The 18,062-nt window shown below is 54.9% G+C and overlaps 1 protein-coding gene across 6 annotated transcripts; it reads left to right on the top strand.

The window, feature by feature from the left end:
- Positions 1-839: 839 nt before the first annotated feature.
- CIZ1 (CDKN1A interacting zinc finger protein 1) lies at positions 840-17,748 on the top strand. 6 transcript variants are annotated; one of them, XM_082470193.1, is made up of 18 exons: positions 871-1,119; positions 1,679-1,802; positions 2,047-2,162; positions 3,680-3,751; positions 5,613-5,839; positions 8,217-8,310; positions 8,497-8,605; positions 9,103-9,439; positions 9,524-9,731; positions 9,992-10,113; positions 10,754-10,951; positions 11,714-11,838; positions 14,156-14,243; positions 14,693-14,806; positions 15,005-15,154; positions 16,623-16,692; positions 16,914-17,035; positions 17,405-17,748. In XM_082470193.1, exons 2-18 carry the CDS (start codon positions 1,684-1,686, stop codon positions 17,618-17,620), a joined length of 2,487 nt encoding a protein of 828 aa, XP_082326319.1. In that variant the 5' UTR covers positions 871-1,119; positions 1,679-1,683; the 3' UTR covers positions 17,621-17,748. The 6 variants fall into 6 exon arrangements, with proteins under 6 accessions (XP_082326316.1, XP_082326319.1, XP_082326315.1 ...); XM_082470190.1 differs by having other exon boundaries at positions 840-959; positions 9,103-9,731; XM_082470189.1 differs by having other exon boundaries at positions 9,103-9,731.
- Positions 17,749-18,062: the final 314 nt, after the last annotated feature.

Below are 18,062 nucleotides of genomic sequence, written 5' to 3' on the forward strand. Positions count from 1 at the left end.
ACTTCAGTGATTGGTTGGCACTAGGGTCTCCGCTGGGCAGACCTTAGGTCTGCGCGTCCCTAGCGCCACCGTGCGCCGTGTGGCACACAGTCGGCGCCTAATGCAAAGTGAACGCATTGCCTAGGGCTGTTACAGCTGTGGTCAGCTCTGAGCAACAGAAAAAGCAAAGGGGATTGCTCTTAGTAACTGCGGATTGTTTGGCTCAGTGCTTGTGTGGGGACCGAGGAGAGGTGCACCGGGACGCGGGACAGAGTCGAAATTAAAGGGTCCTTGCGGGCAGGACCGTTCAGGGGCAGGATGAGCGCCGTTTTTTACCATTAAACTCTGCCCTCCTTACCCGCTCCCCAGCCAAACCGGAGAAACAAACAGACAAAAAAACACTTTCAAACCGATCTCCCCACGCCTTCTAGGGCTAATTCTTCTGCCCCGTTGTGCCGGTCGTCCTCTCGCTGGGTCTCGGCCCCCGAATGTACAGCAGGCGGCTGCACGCCCCCTCCCATCCCAGCCCCTCGCGGGGTCTCCGGATGGCGGGACAGTGGCGGCCGCGGCAAGGTCTGCTGGGGATGGTCCTCCTCAAAGTCGCCCGCGATGTCCCTGCCAGACGAGAGACCCCTCTGGGCGACAGACGGACCTGGGGCTCGGAGCCGCCCCTTCCCGATGCGGAGGACGCGGGGCAGAGGGTCTGCGCTGCCCAGGGTCCCCTAGCAGCTCGGAACCACTCCCACCGCCGCCCAGCAGCTGGGTGAGCAGATACCGCCCCTGCAGCGCGAAGGGTGCGCGGGGCGGGATCTCGCGGCGCGGCCGTGGGCACCCGGACCTCCCGTCCTCCAGAGGGCGCTGCCCTGCCGCGGCCCGCAGACTGGCCTTCGGAGCGGACAGGCCGTGGCGGAGTCGTGGGGACCCCGGGAGCTGCGGGGACCCCGGGAGCCGCGATCCGGAGCGCACGGCCCGCCCCCGCGGTGGGGGCTACGCGACTGCGGAGTGGGTGCGGGGAGGAGGCTGTGTGGTTCCCGCGGCCAAAGCCGCGCTGGGAGGCGAAGTGCGCGGGCCGAGCGCGGCTGGGGGGACGGCGGAAGCCTTAGGGGCCACTTGAATGGAGGCCGAGGGCTTCGTGGGCAGGTGGGGACAGCGGCTTTGACGTGTAATGCTGGCTCTGTCTGTAGAGGAAGGGGTCAGCGGAATGGGGGGGATTAGAGTGGAGGGAAGCCTTCCTCCTACTTTGTTCGTGGAAGAAAGGGAAAGGTGGGGGTGGGGCGGCGCTGATGTTATTGACAGAACATGTGCACAAGGGACAGGGTGGGAGTATCAGAGGGGTGTGAGTGGACAGGGGCTGGCTTCGCTACGTGATTGGCGCAGAGAAAGGCTGAAGGGTGGGGTGGGAGGTGTATTTGTGTCGGACGCTTGTCCTGGAGCTGCTGAGCGGAGGGAGTCGGAGGGATGGAGGGCGGGGTTGGGCATTTGGAGGAGGGACTATTGGGCAGATTTGGGGGAAATTGGCGGGAGGGTGGTTGAACTCTGCTGCTGGTGGAATTGGAGGTGTATGGAAAGGATGGGGCGCACGCGTGGCACGCTCTGGGCAGGACCGGGAGGGTAGCTGTGAAGCTCGGTCGGCAGCGTGTGAGGGCCGCGGCTGGGGGTGGGCGACGGGGATCCGGCCTGACTCCCTCCCTTCCCCCAGCCACCATGTTCAACCAGCAGCAGCAGCAGCAGCTCCAGCAGCTCCAGCAGCAGCAGTTGCTGCAGCTCCAGCAGCTGCTCCAGCAGTCCCCACCGCAGGCCCCACTGCCCATGGCCGTCAGCAGGTAAGCTCCCCACTGGAGGGGTGGGCGGCTCTAGACCTGCGCCTCTGACCCATGCCTTGGAGACCTCCTCCCAGCCCTTTCTCTCAGGGGCATCCCTGTCTGAGTCCTTGAGGTCATCAGTTCCCACCCTAAGGGGATGCTCTGTCTGCAGTAGAGGGGGGCAGAGAATGGAGGTGAGGGGTCTCAGGGAAGATGGAGGGTTTGACTCTCCCCAGAGCCCTCTGACACCGCTCTCAACACACAGGGGGCTCCCCCAGCAGCAGCCACAGCAGCAGCTCCTGAATCTCCAGGGCACCAACTCAGCCTCCCTCCTCAACGGCTCTGTGCTGCAGAGAGCTTTGCTTCTGCAGCAGTTACAAGGTATGACTGCGGGCCCTGTCTCGCTCCATCTTAGCGGGAGCTCCCCAGCAGCCCCACGGCACTGAATCTCATCAAATCCACACAGTAACCCTGAGAGGGAGCTGTGTCAGCGTCCTGGTTTACAGATGAGGACACTGAGGCTCCAGGAGGTGGAAGTCCCTAAGTTGCTCAGCTGAATGCAGGTCTGTCTGATCACAGAGGTGCACCCTTGGCCATGGTGTTAGCTCTGTGGGTGCTACTTGGCGCAGTTTGCTGACATTCAGATTAGATGATATGATGGATGACAAGATCTATTTTGACCACCCTCCTTTGCATCCTGTTTGACAGTTGAGGATGCCGAGGTCCAGAGAAGGGAAGTCATTTGCCCTGGCTCACACAGCATCAGCAGTGGCTGAGCTAGACAGAGGCCTGGGCCTCCTGACCCCCTGGGTCTCTGAGTGGGTGTCTCTAGCTCTCTGCATTAAGCCTGTGTCCTTACCTGAGTTTCCCCATGTGGAGAGTAGTCTTTCATCTCTTCCTTACAAGAAGCTGCTCCCGATACCTTAGCCCCTGCAGGAGTAATCCAGGGGTCCAGAGACGTGGGGCCAGCTCATCTTCAGACCCAGCCTCTCCCGCACGGTAGCTGTGGCTTGCTGGCTGGTTCCTCAGGGCTGGGCACTGTGCTGAGGCCCTGACAAACCCAATTCCTTGACTCTGCTGACAACCCTAAGGGGAGATACACTCATGATCCCATTTTACAGATGAAGAAACTGAGGCCCAGGTGTTGATTAGTGGTCTTACTACAGAGCTGTGTTCTGAGACACCAGGCTATCCTGCCTCCCAGCAGGGTATGCAGTCAGGTCAGAAGATGTGATGGTCATCACTCTTCAGCCCTCCTGGGGCCACATGGGTGTGGATGGTCCTGAGAGCTGGCTTATAAATGATAGATGGATGGGTAGAGAGATAAAACCACACACAGGGACCCACAATGTATATATATATTTTTTACTTTTTCTTACTCATTTTAAAAGTCATACTCTTCAAAGAAGAGTGAAAGGAATATTTTAAAAAGAGTATAAGAAAACCCAAACTGTCATATGCAGATTCACTCCTAAAGAAAAAACCACCCTTTGAAGTGTTGGTGTATTTCCTCCCCTTTTTTCCTAGGCACAGACTTGGGGACTTGTATATGATTGTGGTTATTGATATAAGTGAAAGGCTGTATCTTGTTTCTTTTTCACTGAATATAGTGGCATGATCATTTACCAAATGATTTGAAAGTTTCTGTAAAGATTGTTTTTGAACAGCTGTTTAATATTCTACTGGAGGTGTGTGCCCTTGTGTCCCTAAACTTTCTCAGCTGTTTTCTTCTACTTCTTTTCTTTTCTTTTTTTCTTTTGTTTTGCTTTAAATAATGGAATGAATATCATGTTTGAGAATATTTTCTTAGAATGGATTCCCAAAAGTAGAATGACTGGGTCAGAGGGGATGGATATATTATGGCTCTTGATAAGTATTGCCAAATTGCTTTCCCAAAGGACTGGACCAGTTTGCAATGCCACCAGCCACGTATGACAGTGCCGGTCTCACCATGTCCACGGCAACATTGGGTATTATACTCTTTATATATATATATGTATATATACATCTAATCTACTAATTTGCTTGGCAAAAGCTATATCATTAATGTTTTAGTTTATATTTCTTGGAGTGCTAGTGCGGTTGAATATTTTATATTTGTCTGTTAAACATTTGTAATTCTTTTTGTGACTTGTCCATGTGCTTTGTCTATTTTTCTTTTAGAGTGTGCCACCTTTTATCTTACTGTTTTTAAGAGCTGGTTAGCGTTCTCTCTGCACATATGTGTATATGTATTTGTTTTAAGTTAATGTTAATTAAACCCTTAGTAAATACCAGGCACACTTGTATATCTCATTGAATCCTCATAAAACATTGTGAGTCAAGCACTATTACTATCCCCATTTTACAGATGAGGGAACTGAGGCTAAGAAGGGGAAACTGATTTGCTCAAGGTCACAGATCTTGTACTGTGGAGTCTGCATTTGAACCAGTTCTCCCAGCACATCTGACCCATGCATGCCCTTGACCCCTGTGCCTCCCATCCCAGCACTGGGTCAGGGATTTAAACTGTCCTTTATTGGGTCACACACTTCCCAGTGCTGGACCTCTGAGTCAGATGAGGTACCTGCCCTTAAGGAGTTCCCAGGGTGGTTAGGTGGTGGGCAATGGGAAGCAGACAAGGAAATTGTGCAGGTGGTCCTAGAACAGGGAAGCTGGGGCCTCTGGGGATACAGAGAGGGTCTGGGAAGGCCTCCCAAAGGAGAATCACCTAAAGGGAGGAATGAAGGATGATTGGGATGTAGAACAGTCCAGACAGAAGAAACAGCATGTGCAAAGGCCCAGAGGCAGGCAGAGACCAGGCTTGTTTGAGGGATGCATGGGAGCACGTAGCTGGAATAAAGTGGGCACACGTGTGGGGAGAATTGCGAGAAAGGAGGTCGGGGAGGAGCACAGGACTGGACCTCACACGGTGAGGAATGGGCTTCGTTCCTGAGTATCAGGGAGCTATGGAGGGGTTTAGGCAAGGGGAGGGGCGAAGTCAGAATGTGGTTTTAGAAAGATCACTGTTTGCTGCTATCCAGTGCAAAAACTGTGGCTGAAGTTCACACAGGGGATGAAGTGGCTTTGGAGGAAGGGGGGTGGTAGGAGTGGGGATTTGAAGGGGGGTCAGGCTAGACTGAGAAGAGGAGTAGGAGTCAGTGTTAATAGAATTTGGTGTTGGCTTGGATGGGGGAGGGTAAAGAGAGGGAGGAGTCAGGAAGACCCCCAGAATCCTCTCCGGTAGCCAGCTGTGGACAGCAGTGCCGCTCCCAGAGACCCTGGCCAAGCCACTCCTTCGCTTTGTGTCTCTATTTTGTCATCAGTAGAGAGGATAATACTTACTCTGATGGTGGCTGGGCGGGGTGACTGAGGCCACGCATAGAAAGTGCTTAGCAAGCGCCTGCTTCCCAGGAAACTTTTGATGAAGGGTAGCTGCTATTGGTAGGAGAGTGTCTTATTATTCCAGGGACCAGTCATCTTGCTGGTTCTCCCTTTGGGTCCTGTGCTGACTCTTTCACATACCTTAAGGTGTACACTAAAGCATGCCTGAGGGTGAGCGGAGTTGCTGGGGGTGCTTAAGCCACTGACCAGGGAGGCATTTGGGGTGGGAAAAGGCCCCCTTCCCTCCCCAGCTGGAGCAGAAAACACTAGCCCTAAAGCCCCCTCTCCACCAGTGCTCCAGGTGGGACTGCGTCTTTGGCTCTCATCTCTCCCCTCTGGCTGCCCTTGGGTGGGGAGGGTCCCCTTGGAAGTTAACTGTGATGATGCTTTGGGGGACTGACCCCTGACCCTAGCCTCTACCACCCAACCACAGTTGTAATCCCTCTTCTCCCCTCTTTTCACACACAGGTAACCTCCGTGGCTACAACCTGGCAACCCCAAACCTGACAGCTCCCAGCCTCACACCCCCGCAGCTGGCCACCCCAAATCTACAGCAGTTCTTTCCCCAGGCCACTCGGCAGTCCCTGCTGGGCCCTCCTCCTGTTGGGGTCCCCATAAACCCCTCCCAGCTCAACCTTTCAGGGCGGAATGCCCAGAAACAGACCCGGACCTCCTCTACAACCTCCAATCGCAAGGTGAGTGGTATCTGGACTGGAACAGGCGAGGATGGGAATGGGAGAGGGTGTATCTGGGGATCAGCCTAGCTCTGCCCTCTCTGGCTCACATTGGCCTTTGGGCAGGTCATACCCCTCTTTGTACGTCAGTTTCCTCATCTGTAAAATGGGGAAGGGGGCAGGAGTTAGACTTGCTTAGTGTTTCCCAAACTTTAAATATTCCTGAACCCCGATGTGATTTTTGCTATATCCAGACACCACCAGTACTATTATTTATTCCCTTTTTAATTACTATTTATATTATTTACTAATATTTCTCTCTTTTTGAAAAAACTGAGATGTAACTGACATATAATATTGTATTCATTTTAGGTGTATTCTACCAATTTTCTTTAAATCAGCGCTGCCCAGTGGAAATAAAATGTGAGCCCTACATGTAATTTAAAATTTTCTAGTAATCACAGTAACAAAGTAAAAAGAAACAGGTGAAATTAATTTTACTCGCATATTTTATTCAACTTAATATATTTAAAAAATTATCATTTCAACCTGTAATCAATATAAAAAATGAACAAGGCATTTTACATTCCTTCTCTTTTTTTTTTTTTTTTTTTGTACTAAGTCTTTAAAATCTGGTGTATATTTTATGCTTATGTCTCAATTCGGCTTCCAACATTTCCAGGGCTCAAAAGCCAGGCACATGTGGCTAGTAGCTACTGTCTGGGATAGCACAGCTTTAAATGAAGTAGCTGCTTCTCTGTTACATTTGGTTAAAAAGGAAACATTATATCACTGTCTGAAATTAAAAAAAAAAAAAAAAAAAGGCTAAATTAACTGCCATACATAGAAGTAAAAGAAAAGTGATTGGGGGTAAAACAATGGTATAAAATCCTAAACTCTACACTGTTGCCAGCTGAAGGTTCTGAGCCTCTACAGGCCTTTCGCTGACAAAAGCAGGAAGACTCAGAGAGATTTTCAAAGGGAATAATATCCTCCCTGAGTCTGTCCTGTCCCTGAACGCCCTGGCAGCTCCTCACACACACCACACTCCTGAGAGCATCCGGCGGTGGAGGGGTGGAACACCCTCCTTTTCTGGCTGCTCTGGCGCCAGCCCACATCTGGTGGTGAGGCATTTCCCTCCAGAGAGAGGTCCAGGCGGCCTCTGACTTTACGGTCGGGCTTGTCCTAACACAGTCTGGCCTAGTGTTTACCTCCTTGCCCCCATTTTACATATGGGAAAACTGAGGCAGTGGGGTGGAGGTTGCCCTGGACTGCACAGCTGTCACGACAGACCCAGAGTCCAGCCCTCCTGGACTCGCAGGCCAGTGCCCATGTCGTGCAGGGTGAGAGCTGGGTAGTTTCTGAAGGGTGTGGAGTCCTGATGTGGTGCCTGTTTCCACTCAGCCCCGGTTCCTCGGGCTTAGTAGGGAGGAAAGCTGCATGTGGATTCCTGAGGCTTCCTGGGGTGCCCTGGAACCATGTGGAGCTGTGTGTTCATTTCACAAATGTCTGTCAGGTCCTGCAGAGGACTCACTGGTGCAGAGAAGGCATCTGGAGATGCCCTCCTGGAGATCTTGGGCTGGGGAGGGGGTGGTGGTAGTGGTGAGACCTTCATGCAAATAATGCTCCAGCCAGTGAATGATGACTATGAAAAGTGCCACAGAAAGGAAGCCTGGGGCCCCTGGGGGCCTGTACTGTGGGTTAGGAAGGCTTCCTGCGAGAAGTGCCTTTGAGGCTCTGGGAGAAGGCCTGGGGCTTTGGGGAAACAGAGAGAAGGCCAATGTGGACATAGAGAGGGGGAGGGGGAGTGTGGGGAGAGCTGAGGCTGGAGGGGTGGGCATGGGGTAGGGGCCAGATTGTGCAGGGGGGTGGGGAGGGTGGGTAGTTTCAGGCTTGGGGTAAGGAAGGAGTCATCCAGGGCTACGGGAAACCACGGGAGGGTTGCAGCCTGACAGAGATGAGAGACATGATCAGGTTTGAGAAGGGTCCGTCAGGAATTCCCTGGTGGTCCAGTGGTTAGGACTCTGCGCTTTCACTGCCTTGGCCTGGGTTCGATCCCTGGTCCGGGAGCTAAGATCCCGCAAGCCAAGTGGCATGACCAACAAAAAAAAAAAAGAGAGAGAGAAGGATCCTTCTGGCTGCTTTGTGGAGAACGGGGTGGGGAATCAGGAGGCAGCACCGTGGACCACGTGAAGGCATTGCATCCCCCAAACCTGCATTTCCTTAACCGGCAGGCAGCTAGATGGAACCCCCTGGACAGAATTCCTGGGGTGTTTAGGATCTTTTCTGGGGCCAGGCCCCGTCATCCCCTGAGGGACGTGTTGCAGCTGCTCTTGGGCAAGGGAGTATTTACTGGGGTGGGTGGCACGTATCATAAATGGTTTCTGAAAGGAAGCAGGATTCTTCTTCTCAGACGATGCCTGTGGAGGACAAGTCGGACCCCCCAGAGGGGTCTGAGGAAGCCGCAGAGCCCCGAACAGACACACCTGAAGGTGAGGGAGGGAGGTTGCTGGCCCTTCAGAGGGGGCGCGGGTTAGGGCAGTGGGGTGCAGGGGTGGTCATGGAGGCAGGGATCTTGCAGGGTGGGTGGGGGGGTGAGCCCAGGCCCAGGCCCCATCTCCTGGAGCTCGTACGTGCTATATCCGGCACGGCAGTCATTCACCTGCCCTCCATGCCAGACCAAGAATCTCCCCACTGCCCAGATGGCATCACTAAGGAGAAACGCACTGCAGCACCTGAGCCTGAGTCTTGTGCGGCATCTGAGCCACCAGCTAAAAGGTCAAAGAGGTAACTGATGCTGAAAACCTGCCCGGGGCCCAGGTACCCTGTACCCTGATTCCTGCAAAGGCAGAGGGTAAGGGGTAGGTGGGGTGAGATCCTCCAAGGAAAGGGCCTTGGTTTCTGGCTTGGAGGAATGTCAAACCTAATTCTTCACCTTACCTGGGACGGCCCTCAGCCAGACGGACTCTGGCATCTTCACTGTGACTGAACCAGCTGGAGGCAGGTGAGGTGGCCAGCTTGGAGGGGTGAAGATGTGAATCTGGAACCTCAGAGAGTGGGCAGAGGGTAGGCAGGCTTACAGGACCTTGGATACATATTAGCAAGTTGTGGGAGGTGGGAGCAAGTGATCCAATTTATTTAGGTGAAACTGGGACCCAGAGAGCCGAGGGGGCTTGTCCAAATCCCTAGCTCTGTACGTGGCATAGCTAGGACTGGAGTCTAGGTCATGGCCTTTCTTGGGAGCCCCTGGGGCCAATTGAATTTGATCTTTTGATCCTTCCTAGCTCAGAGGAGCCCACAGAGAAGGGGACCCCAGGGCAGCTGCAGGCAAAGGTCCAGCCACAGGCCCGGTTGATGGCACCAAAGCAGACACAGACAACCGAGCTGCTGCCTGAGCCACTGGAAGCTCGAGTGCTGCCACGATTTCAGCCACGAGTTCTGCAGATCCAAGCCCAGGTGCAGCCACAGACTCAGCCACAGACTCAGTCACAGACGCTACCATTGAAGGCCCAGGTGCAGCCAAAGCTGCAGAAGCAGGCACAGACACAGACCTCTCCAGAGCACTTAGTACCACAACAGGAGCAGCTGCAGCTGCAGAAGGAGGCAGAGCCACAGAAACAGGTGCAGCCACAGGCACATTCACAGTCCCCAAGGCAGGTGCAGCCACCGCTGCAGAAGCAGGCACAGACGCAGACGTATCCACAGGTCCAGACAGAAGCACAGCCGAGGGTCCAGCCGCTGGAGCTGCCACTGGAGCAACCTCCAGTGCAGTTGCCAGTGCAGCCACTGGAGCCAAACCAGAGACAGCCTCAGACTCAGCCACAGGTGTCGGTGCCGGCACTGGAGAAAGCCCCAGTTCCGGTTCACTCTGCAGTGCTGGAGACGCCGCCTGATACGGTGGAAGCTGGAGCAGGTAAGTGAGCAGTGGCTCCCAGCCGGCCTGGTGATGGGACAGCTCTGCCTGAACCCTTCAGTCCTACCCTGGCGCTGTCCAACCCTGACTGGGTGCTGCCTGGGACTGAGGGTTGGGCCTGGATCTAGGGTTCGGGGCCGTCTGCGCTGGAGGCTTCAAGGTCCTGGATGTGGGCAGAGAAGGCGCCTCTTGGGCCTGGGTCCCTCAGGGCCCAGGTGGGAGATGGACCCTGGGGAAGCAGAGCACATCTGTCATTTCAGGCCTGGAGGAGGCCTCGCCGGAGCCAGTGGGCGCCCAGGTTGGCCTGGAGGAGAGCCAGGAAGAGTTGACCAGTGGCCTGGATGTGGGAGAATGTGAAAAAAGAGCAAGAGAGATGCTGGGGGTGGGTAGAGATGCTGATGAGGACCACATGGTGCACCCAGTGGTGGGAGGGCCTCCTTCTGCCTCGGACCCCCTCAGCGCCCCCTCGGGTTTCCCCTGCTGTGAAATGTGGCAGCAGCCCTCCACCTGGGTTCGTGGGCACACCAGACTGGGTTTGACAGTGGTTCAGTGACAGTGGTTCAGCAAACTCTCATGTGGTGCCTTCACATGCCTTTGCTCTGATGATCTGGAGGTACTTTTAGTGATAAGGGTCCCTTCCAGCCGCCTCACCCCGAAACTAGAGCCCCTAGAGCCCCCCACAGGTAACGTCGCTCCAGCGGAGAGAGCGCAGCGTGGAAGCCTGTGCCTGGGGCTCGGGGGCCCAGCCCTGCCTTCTGGCCAAACCCCCTCCCTTCTTCATGCATCTCCATCTGTCACGTGAGGGGTGGGGTGGGTAGACTTTAGAGTGAGGAGGACCTGGGTTTGAATCCTGACTGTGGTGCTTCCTGGCTGAGCGAGCTTGGGCAATCACCTAACAGCTCAGAGCCTCAGTTTCTCCACCTGTAAAGTGGGCTGTCAGGAGGGCTCCTAGATGTTTAGCATGGGGCTGGCCCACTGTAAGCGCCCAGCTGGTGGTAGCTCTGCTCCTGCTCCCGGTGTAGGTGTGGGGTGCCGGGGGCTCCCTGAAGGTCACCATCCTGCAGAGCAGTGACAGCCGGGCCTTTAGCACCGTACCCCTCACACCTGGGCCCTGGTCCGGCGACTCTACCTCTGCCACCCCTGCGGCGGCCAGCACGCCCTCTAAGCAGGCCCTTCAGTTCTTCTGCTACATCTGCAAGGCCGGCTGCAGCAGCCAGCAGGTACCACACCCAGCGGGTGGGTGGGGAGGTCACGTGGGCGAGCGGAGGGTTTGGGGTCTGTGTGTGATGCCTAGCCTGCCCTTCCCACGGCTGCCTCTGTGGCCACATGGGCCCTCAAGCCCCACCCCCAGCAGCTGTACATTTGCTCACAAAACATTTCCTGACCAGCCAAGGGGGCAGGATTTTAGAGTTGGGTGGACCTGGTTCAAATCAGCCCTGACTGGCCGTGTGGGTTTCGGAAGGTGAACTCCACCCTTTGTGCCTCGGTTTCCGCATGTGTCAGAGGAGGAAACATTTAGAACCTACCTCTAGAAAAAAAAAATAGAACCCACCTCACTGGGAGGTTCTGGGGATTCAGCGACTTGACATTGAAGTCATAAGCCCCAGGCCCGGCCCAGAGCGAGTGCAGCATTAATAACAGCATCATACTGGTATGATTATTACTATCGCTATTGTTACCTTCATCCCTCGGTGCCTCCCCTGAGCACAGTCATGGGGACCTGGAATTTGATCAGACTGCTCCTCGCCTTGGAGGCGCTCACGGTCTCCAGGGGGAGCAGAGGCTCTGGCTGGCGTGTACTCACCCCGTGCCTCCGTTCACCGTCCTTCTCTGGCCCACACAGCGTTGTAAGAGAAACGGCCTCCCAGCGGAGGTGGGGTGACCATGAAGCTAAGGTTGGAGGCCTCTTCCCTGGGCCCCACTCTTGCCCACCATTCTGGGGCTCACTCCTCATGCCCCTTCCTCCCTCCCGCCTGCTGCAGGAGTTCCAGGACCACATGTCGGGGGCCCAGCACCAGCAGCGGCTCGGAGAGATCCAGCACATGAGCCAAGCCTGCCTCCTGTCCCTGCTGCCTGTGCCCCGGGACGTCCTGGAGCGAGAGGACGAGTGAGTAGGGGATCTCAGAGCCGCTGTAGGGGGGGTAGGCGGTCTCGCAAGCCAGCCCCAGCAGAGAGGGGCCCTGAATCTACCATCCACAGGGTCTGCCTTTGGGTTAAGCATTGCCCTCCCCGAGACACCTCGTCACACCACTAACTGTGTGGCCTTGGACCTCAGTTCTCCTTATCTGTAAAATGGCCTCACGAGGGGTGTAATGCAGGAACTCATGAGCTAGACAGTCTCTTAAGGTTACATCTAGGCAGGAACAGTGTGACCATCTATGTGGGAGGGAAGTGGGTTGTGGCACAGACCCCTGCTCCCCTGGCATATGTGCTGACCCCAACCACAGGGGCCTGAAGGTCAGGATCTGCTCATCTTGTGGCTTGAGGTTAGAGCTTCCCTGGGTCACCCCCTTTCTTTGTCGTGGGGGCTTGGTCCATCAGAAATGTCAGCCCTCCCAGAGTCTGGGACTGGCTCTTGGGGTGCTTGTGGGCAATCACTGAGGCCTGCAGGGGCTGGGCGGCATCATCAGTGAAAGAAACAGGATGGTGCTGGCTCAGGACACCCTGGGGGATATGGGCTGTGTCTCACAGGACAGCTGCCACTCAGCTCCAGACCTCCTGGTTTTTCAGAGGCATCTAGAAACCTAGATTTGTATGTGAATCTCCCAATTTCAAAATGTTAACAGCTAGTTCAGAATTAAAACAAGATGAAACAAGTCCTGTGGAGGCCAAATCAGACCCTTTCAGAGGCTGGATAGGCCTTGGGTCAATGGTCAGGGACTGTGCCATGAGCATTTATAGAGGGTCACAGCTTGAAGCTCCCTGCATGGGGTGAGGGGACAGGAAGGGCCCTCGGGTAGCCTCAGCATGCATCTCCTGAGTGACGGGGAGCGCTCTCTCCAAAGGCTTCTGTGTCTCTGTTAGCCAGTTCTCACTAAGAGAAGAGCTTCCCTGTGGCTTTGTAGGATGTTCTCCAGCCTTAAGGCTCCCTTTGCTTGCTGACCTAGGAGTTATACTTAGGCCAAATCATCATAAAGACAGGAGAAAGGTGACTTACAGAGTTGTTCCTTGCAGAGTTAATGCAATGGTGAAAAAATTTAGTTGGGAATGATCTATCCAAAACTAGGGGATTAGTCAGATCAGTTTAAGTCTTATCCACTTCGTGGTAGAACTAATTCTAGGGAATTTCTGATAATGTGGAAACATATGTGTGATGCAATGTCAAGTTAGAACAGGATCCAAAATAGTGTTTGCAGAATGAGTTTGATTATATTCAATATAAAAATAGATCTTGGGCTTCCCTGGTAGTGCAGTGGTTAAGAATCTGCCTGCCAATGCAAGGAACACGGGTTTGAGCCCTGGCCTGGGAAGATCCCACATGCCGCAGAGCAACTAAGCCCATGCACCACAACTACTGAGCCCACGTGCCACAACTACTGAAGCCTGTGCCCCTAGAGCCCATGCTTCGCAACAAGAGAAGCCACTGCAGTGAGAAGCCCGTGCACTGCAACGAAGAGTAGCCCCCGCTCGCCGCAACTAGAGAAAGCCCGCATGCAGCAACGAAGACCCAACACAGCCAAAAAAATTAAAGAAACAAACAAATTAATTAATTAATTAAAAAAAAAAAAGATCTTGTGACAGAAGAAAACTGCAGGAATGTAGCCCAAGCTATAAACAAGCTTCAGGTGGAGGGGATTCTGATTACACTGTCTTCTGATGATGTCTGCCCTTGAATCTTGACTTGGCCCTAAACAGAATGTGGCAGTCCTTCCGATAGGCTGTGTGTCCTTCTGACACAGTCAGAAACTCTGGGCTGATCCCATGCCAGGCCCCGGGGATGCTGGGGTGGTGTCCTGGCTTCCCAGAGCTCGCAGTCCAGTGGGGGCAGAGAAGGGATCAGGTCCTCCCAATCCATCGTGGAAAATGCTGTAGCAGTGGCACTTTGGGGTCCCAGAGGGGGGCCTGGCTAACTGGGATTGGGACAGGTCCAGAAATAGGGGGAGGGGCAAGAACAGCTCTGGGAAAGTGAGGGCATCTAAACTGAAGGATAAGAGGAGTTCTCAAGGCCAGATATCCTCAGTTCTGTCACCGTCCTGGTGCCCTCCTGGTATCCCAGATGCTTCTAAATCTCATTTCCCCCCAAGTTTTCTCTCTTATTCCTATTTAAGTATTCTTCCAGATGAGCCTCAGGACCATTTTGTTAAGTTTCCAAAAAAACGATTCTGTTGGAATTGCATTCCGTTCATGGAGCGTCTGGAAGAGCTGCTGTCTTTCCAACAAGAATGCGGTGTCACACTGTACTTGTTTTGATTGTCATCGTTCAGAGAGCCTCCACCCAGGCGCTGGTGCAACACCTGCCAGCTCTACTACATGGGGGACCTGATCCAGCACCGGAGGACGCAGGACCACAAGGTACGAGGGCCCACCTGCTGCGAAGGCGCCCAAGCCCAGGGCTGGGGAGGAGGGAGCCCAGGTTGGGAGCAGAAAGTAAACGTCAGTCTTTGTCACTGCGTGGCCGTAACTCATGACGAGTCAGTCATGTTTCCTCTTTGGGCTTCAGTTTCCCCATCTGTCCAATGTGGGCAAGACACCATCTCACCCTGCATTCAGCCTCGGGGCTCGTGGGGTCCTCAGGCACCTGCCCTCTCTCCCTGTCTTCCGACAGTCCCGTCTCTGTTACCATCTGTCATCCTACCTTATAGCACAGGGACGGGATGTGTTTGCCTGTGTTCTGTGAAGCACAGCCAGCTGATTACAGAAGTGGTGGGCCTGCAAGTGGGAGGCGAGGTCTCGCTGGGCCCTGCCTGGCTGCACCGGGGGATGCTGCCCGCCGCCCACTTGGCCTGCCTTCCTGTCCCCAGATCGCCAAACAGTCCCTGCGGCCTTTCTGCACTGTTTGCAACCGCTACTTCAAGACCCCCCGCAAGTTTGTGGAACATGTGAAGTCCCAGGGGCATAAGGACAAAGCCAAGGAGGTAACCCCAGCTCCCTCAGAGGACATGGGCCCGGAGAAGTAGAGTCTTGGCCAAGGCCACACAGCAAGTTTAGGTGTATTCCAGTCCAAATTCATAGCAGGTCCGGAGGGACTGGAGTTCCCTGGGGTGTGGGGTGGATGGGGTGTCGCACCCTGGCTGCCCAGAGCTGACTTGAGCCTTCACCCACTCCCTGGGAAGCTGAAGATGCTCGAGAAGGAGATTGCCAGCCAAGATGAGGACCACTTCATCACGGTGGACGCCGTGGGCTGCTTTGAGGGTGATGAAGAAGAGGAGGAGGACGATGATGATGAAGAAGAGATCGAGGTTGAGGAGGAATTCTGCAAGCAGGTGCTTGGGGGGAGGTGGTGTGGAACGGAGGCTGGAGGCTGGACTCCCAGCCCAGGAGAGACCTCACCCCACCTCCCAGGGGCCAGGAGGCACTGTGCTGGCATCTTTGGGCACTAAGGCCTGCCACGATTTAGTATCAATAGGAACTCTATTCAATATGACGATATGTAAATATACATCATGACGCCTATAGGGTGGCAGGTGAAATATGCAAGGTCTTCAAAGCCTGGCTGAAATTTTTACTTGTGGAAGAGAAAGGGCATCCTAGGGCAAGAGAACAGCATCGTAAAAGCATGGAGAGGGGAGCTATGTGGTGCATACAGGAAAAGTCAGTGAAAGATGATGATGAGGATGATGGCGAGAGCAGTCAACATTTTTTGAGCACTTACTATATGCCACACGTGTACCAAGGACTTTCCTGGCAGAATCTCACCCACTTGCATGCCAGGAGGCGAGACTGCAGAGCCCGTGCTCAAAATACCCCAGCTCTGCTGCTTCCCATGAGCGAGGAGCTGGAGGAGCTTTTCAGTTTAACAGGTGTTTCCAGAGCATCTATTCTGGGCCAGGCCCTGGTGCTGGATCCAGGAGTACTTGGGGATGAAGTCCTGGCCCCTGTCCTCACAGAGCTTGTCTGTTACAGCCCGGGATGGTGAGGGGGCAGCCAAAGGGGGTGGTGCACAGCGGGGCTGTGGATGGAGGGTTGCGTGGGTGGCCTCCAGCCCTCAGCAGGTTGGGAGAGATGCCAGCTTTGCTACTCAGCGGTCAGCAGTGGCATGACCCTGGGTAAGCCCCTTGGCCTCTATAAGCCTGTTCCTCTGCTTAGAATAGTCCCAGCTCAGACTGTAAGGAAGGGTCACAGCCCAGGGGGTGGTCGTTATTCTTAAAAGCCAGATTTGTTTGCAAGGCACTGCTAGGCATGGCCTTGTCTGGAAGGGGCTCATGTCCAGCCAGTGAGACAAGGGATCCTTGATCACTTGAAACCTACCCCCTAAGACTGTGGTTGCTGCAGCATTAGGGAGCTGGCGGGGGGCTCGTGGCAGAGTGTAGCCAGGGCTGGGGGCTCACCAGGGCTCACTACCCTGCACCTCCATAAACCTGCTGTATGACCCTGGGCAAGTGAGTTAATGTGCCTGGGCCTCAGTTTCCTCTTATGTAAAATGGGCAAACCATAGAAAGTTGTTATGAGGATTCAGCGAAATGACACGTGTGATGTGTTGGGCATACCTGGCATGGATTATGGCCAGTGTGGGAGCAGGAGGGCTTCCTGGAGGAGGGGACTGATTGAGCTGAACCTGGAAAGTATAGATTGGGAAAGGCACTCGGGGGGCAGGATCAGCATGTGCAAAGGCTCAGAGCATGCCACCCACAACCTCCTGGAAATCAAGGGGGGGTTCCAGTCCCCGCCTGCGTTTGGGAGGAGGCTAGGGGAAGCCAGAACCAATGGAGGCTCACACCTGTGTGTTTCCAGGTGAGAACCAGAGATATATCCATAGAGGAGTGGAAAGGCTCGGAGACCTACAGCCCCAACACGGCATACGGTAAGACCCCAGCCCTGACCCCACCTGCAGGAGCTGCGGCCCTCAGGTTGCCTCCAGGCGACCCCCCAGACCCCAGCCACAGCATCCTGGCCAGGCAGCCTGTCCCCTCGTCCTCTTTTCTTTTCCCATCTGGAGGGTGGTGAGGGGCAAATGGGCCCCTAGAGAAGGGGGGACACCTGGCTGGTGAGGCATGTGAGTGCACAGACCCTGCTGTCCCACAGGTGTGGACTTCCTGGTGCCCGTGATGGGCTACATCTGCCGCATCTGCCACAAATTCTACCACAGCAACTCAGGGGCGCAGCTCTCCCACTGCAAGTCCTTGGCCCACTTTGAGAACCTGCAGGTGAGTCAGGCCCCCTGCCCGGCTCTGCCCTGCCCAGGGAGTCAGACTGTGTCCTAGCTGACGGGGACAGCCAGTGGCCACCTCCCTCCTGTGCTTGGCCTCAGCCCCTGGGTACAGCTCCCAGTGAGAGGCTCTACCCACAAAGGGAATCAGAGCCATGTTGGGGCCAATGTCTTTCTGCAGTTGTTCTGGTGGGTGCTGAGGGCTGGGCTGTTAGCTCTAGAGCTCTGGCCCAGAGAGGCTGAGCACATCACACAGGGTCACACAGCATGTCTGACGCTGTCTCAACTGGGCTGGGGAAACAGCCTCTGGCCAGGAGCACACCAGGTGGGGAGGAAGCCTGGCCTCACCTGCACTCTCTGTATCCAGAAATATAAGAAGGCCAAGAACCCCAGCCCCGCCACCAGGCCCGTGAGCCGCCGGTGTGCAATCAACGCCCGGAACGCCCTGACTGCTCTGTTCACCTCCGGCGGCCGTACACCCACGCAGCCCAGCACCCAGGACACAGCCAAAACCCCCAGCAAGGTGACAGCCCAACCCGCTCAGCACCCACTACCCCGGCGCTCAAGCCGCCTCAAAACCTGATGGAGGGAGCGGCCCACAGCTGCCCCGTCTGGGTCTAGATCTGCTACGCTTTTTAGGAGTCTGTGTGGAGACTGTGACATGGTGGTGTTTTTACTCAAAATCCAATAAAAGAAGGTAGTTTGGCTGTACAGTCCCCACCAGCACTTCCGTCTGGGTGGACAGGGAAAGGGGGCCCCCAGCTAGCTCTGTCAGCGCCCAGCCCCTGCGGGTAGTGTGGTGGCAGAACTGGAAAGCTGAAGACAGGCTCCCTAACCAGGGACTCTGGGATTATGAGGTGTTTCACCTCCTGAGCCTCAGTTTCCCTCTTTTTATTTATTTATTTATTTTTATTTATTTTTGGCTGTGTTGGGTCTTCGTTGCTGTGCGCAGGCTTTCTCTAGTTGCGGTGAGCAGGGGCTACTCTTCGTTGCAGTGCGCGGGCTTCTCATCGTGGTGGCTTCTC

This window comes from Balaenoptera physalus, assembly GCF_965194825.1.
Source record: "Balaenoptera physalus genome assembly, chromosome: 7".
Taxonomy (NCBI): Eukaryota; Metazoa; Chordata; class Mammalia; order Artiodactyla; family Balaenopteridae; genus Balaenoptera; species Balaenoptera physalus.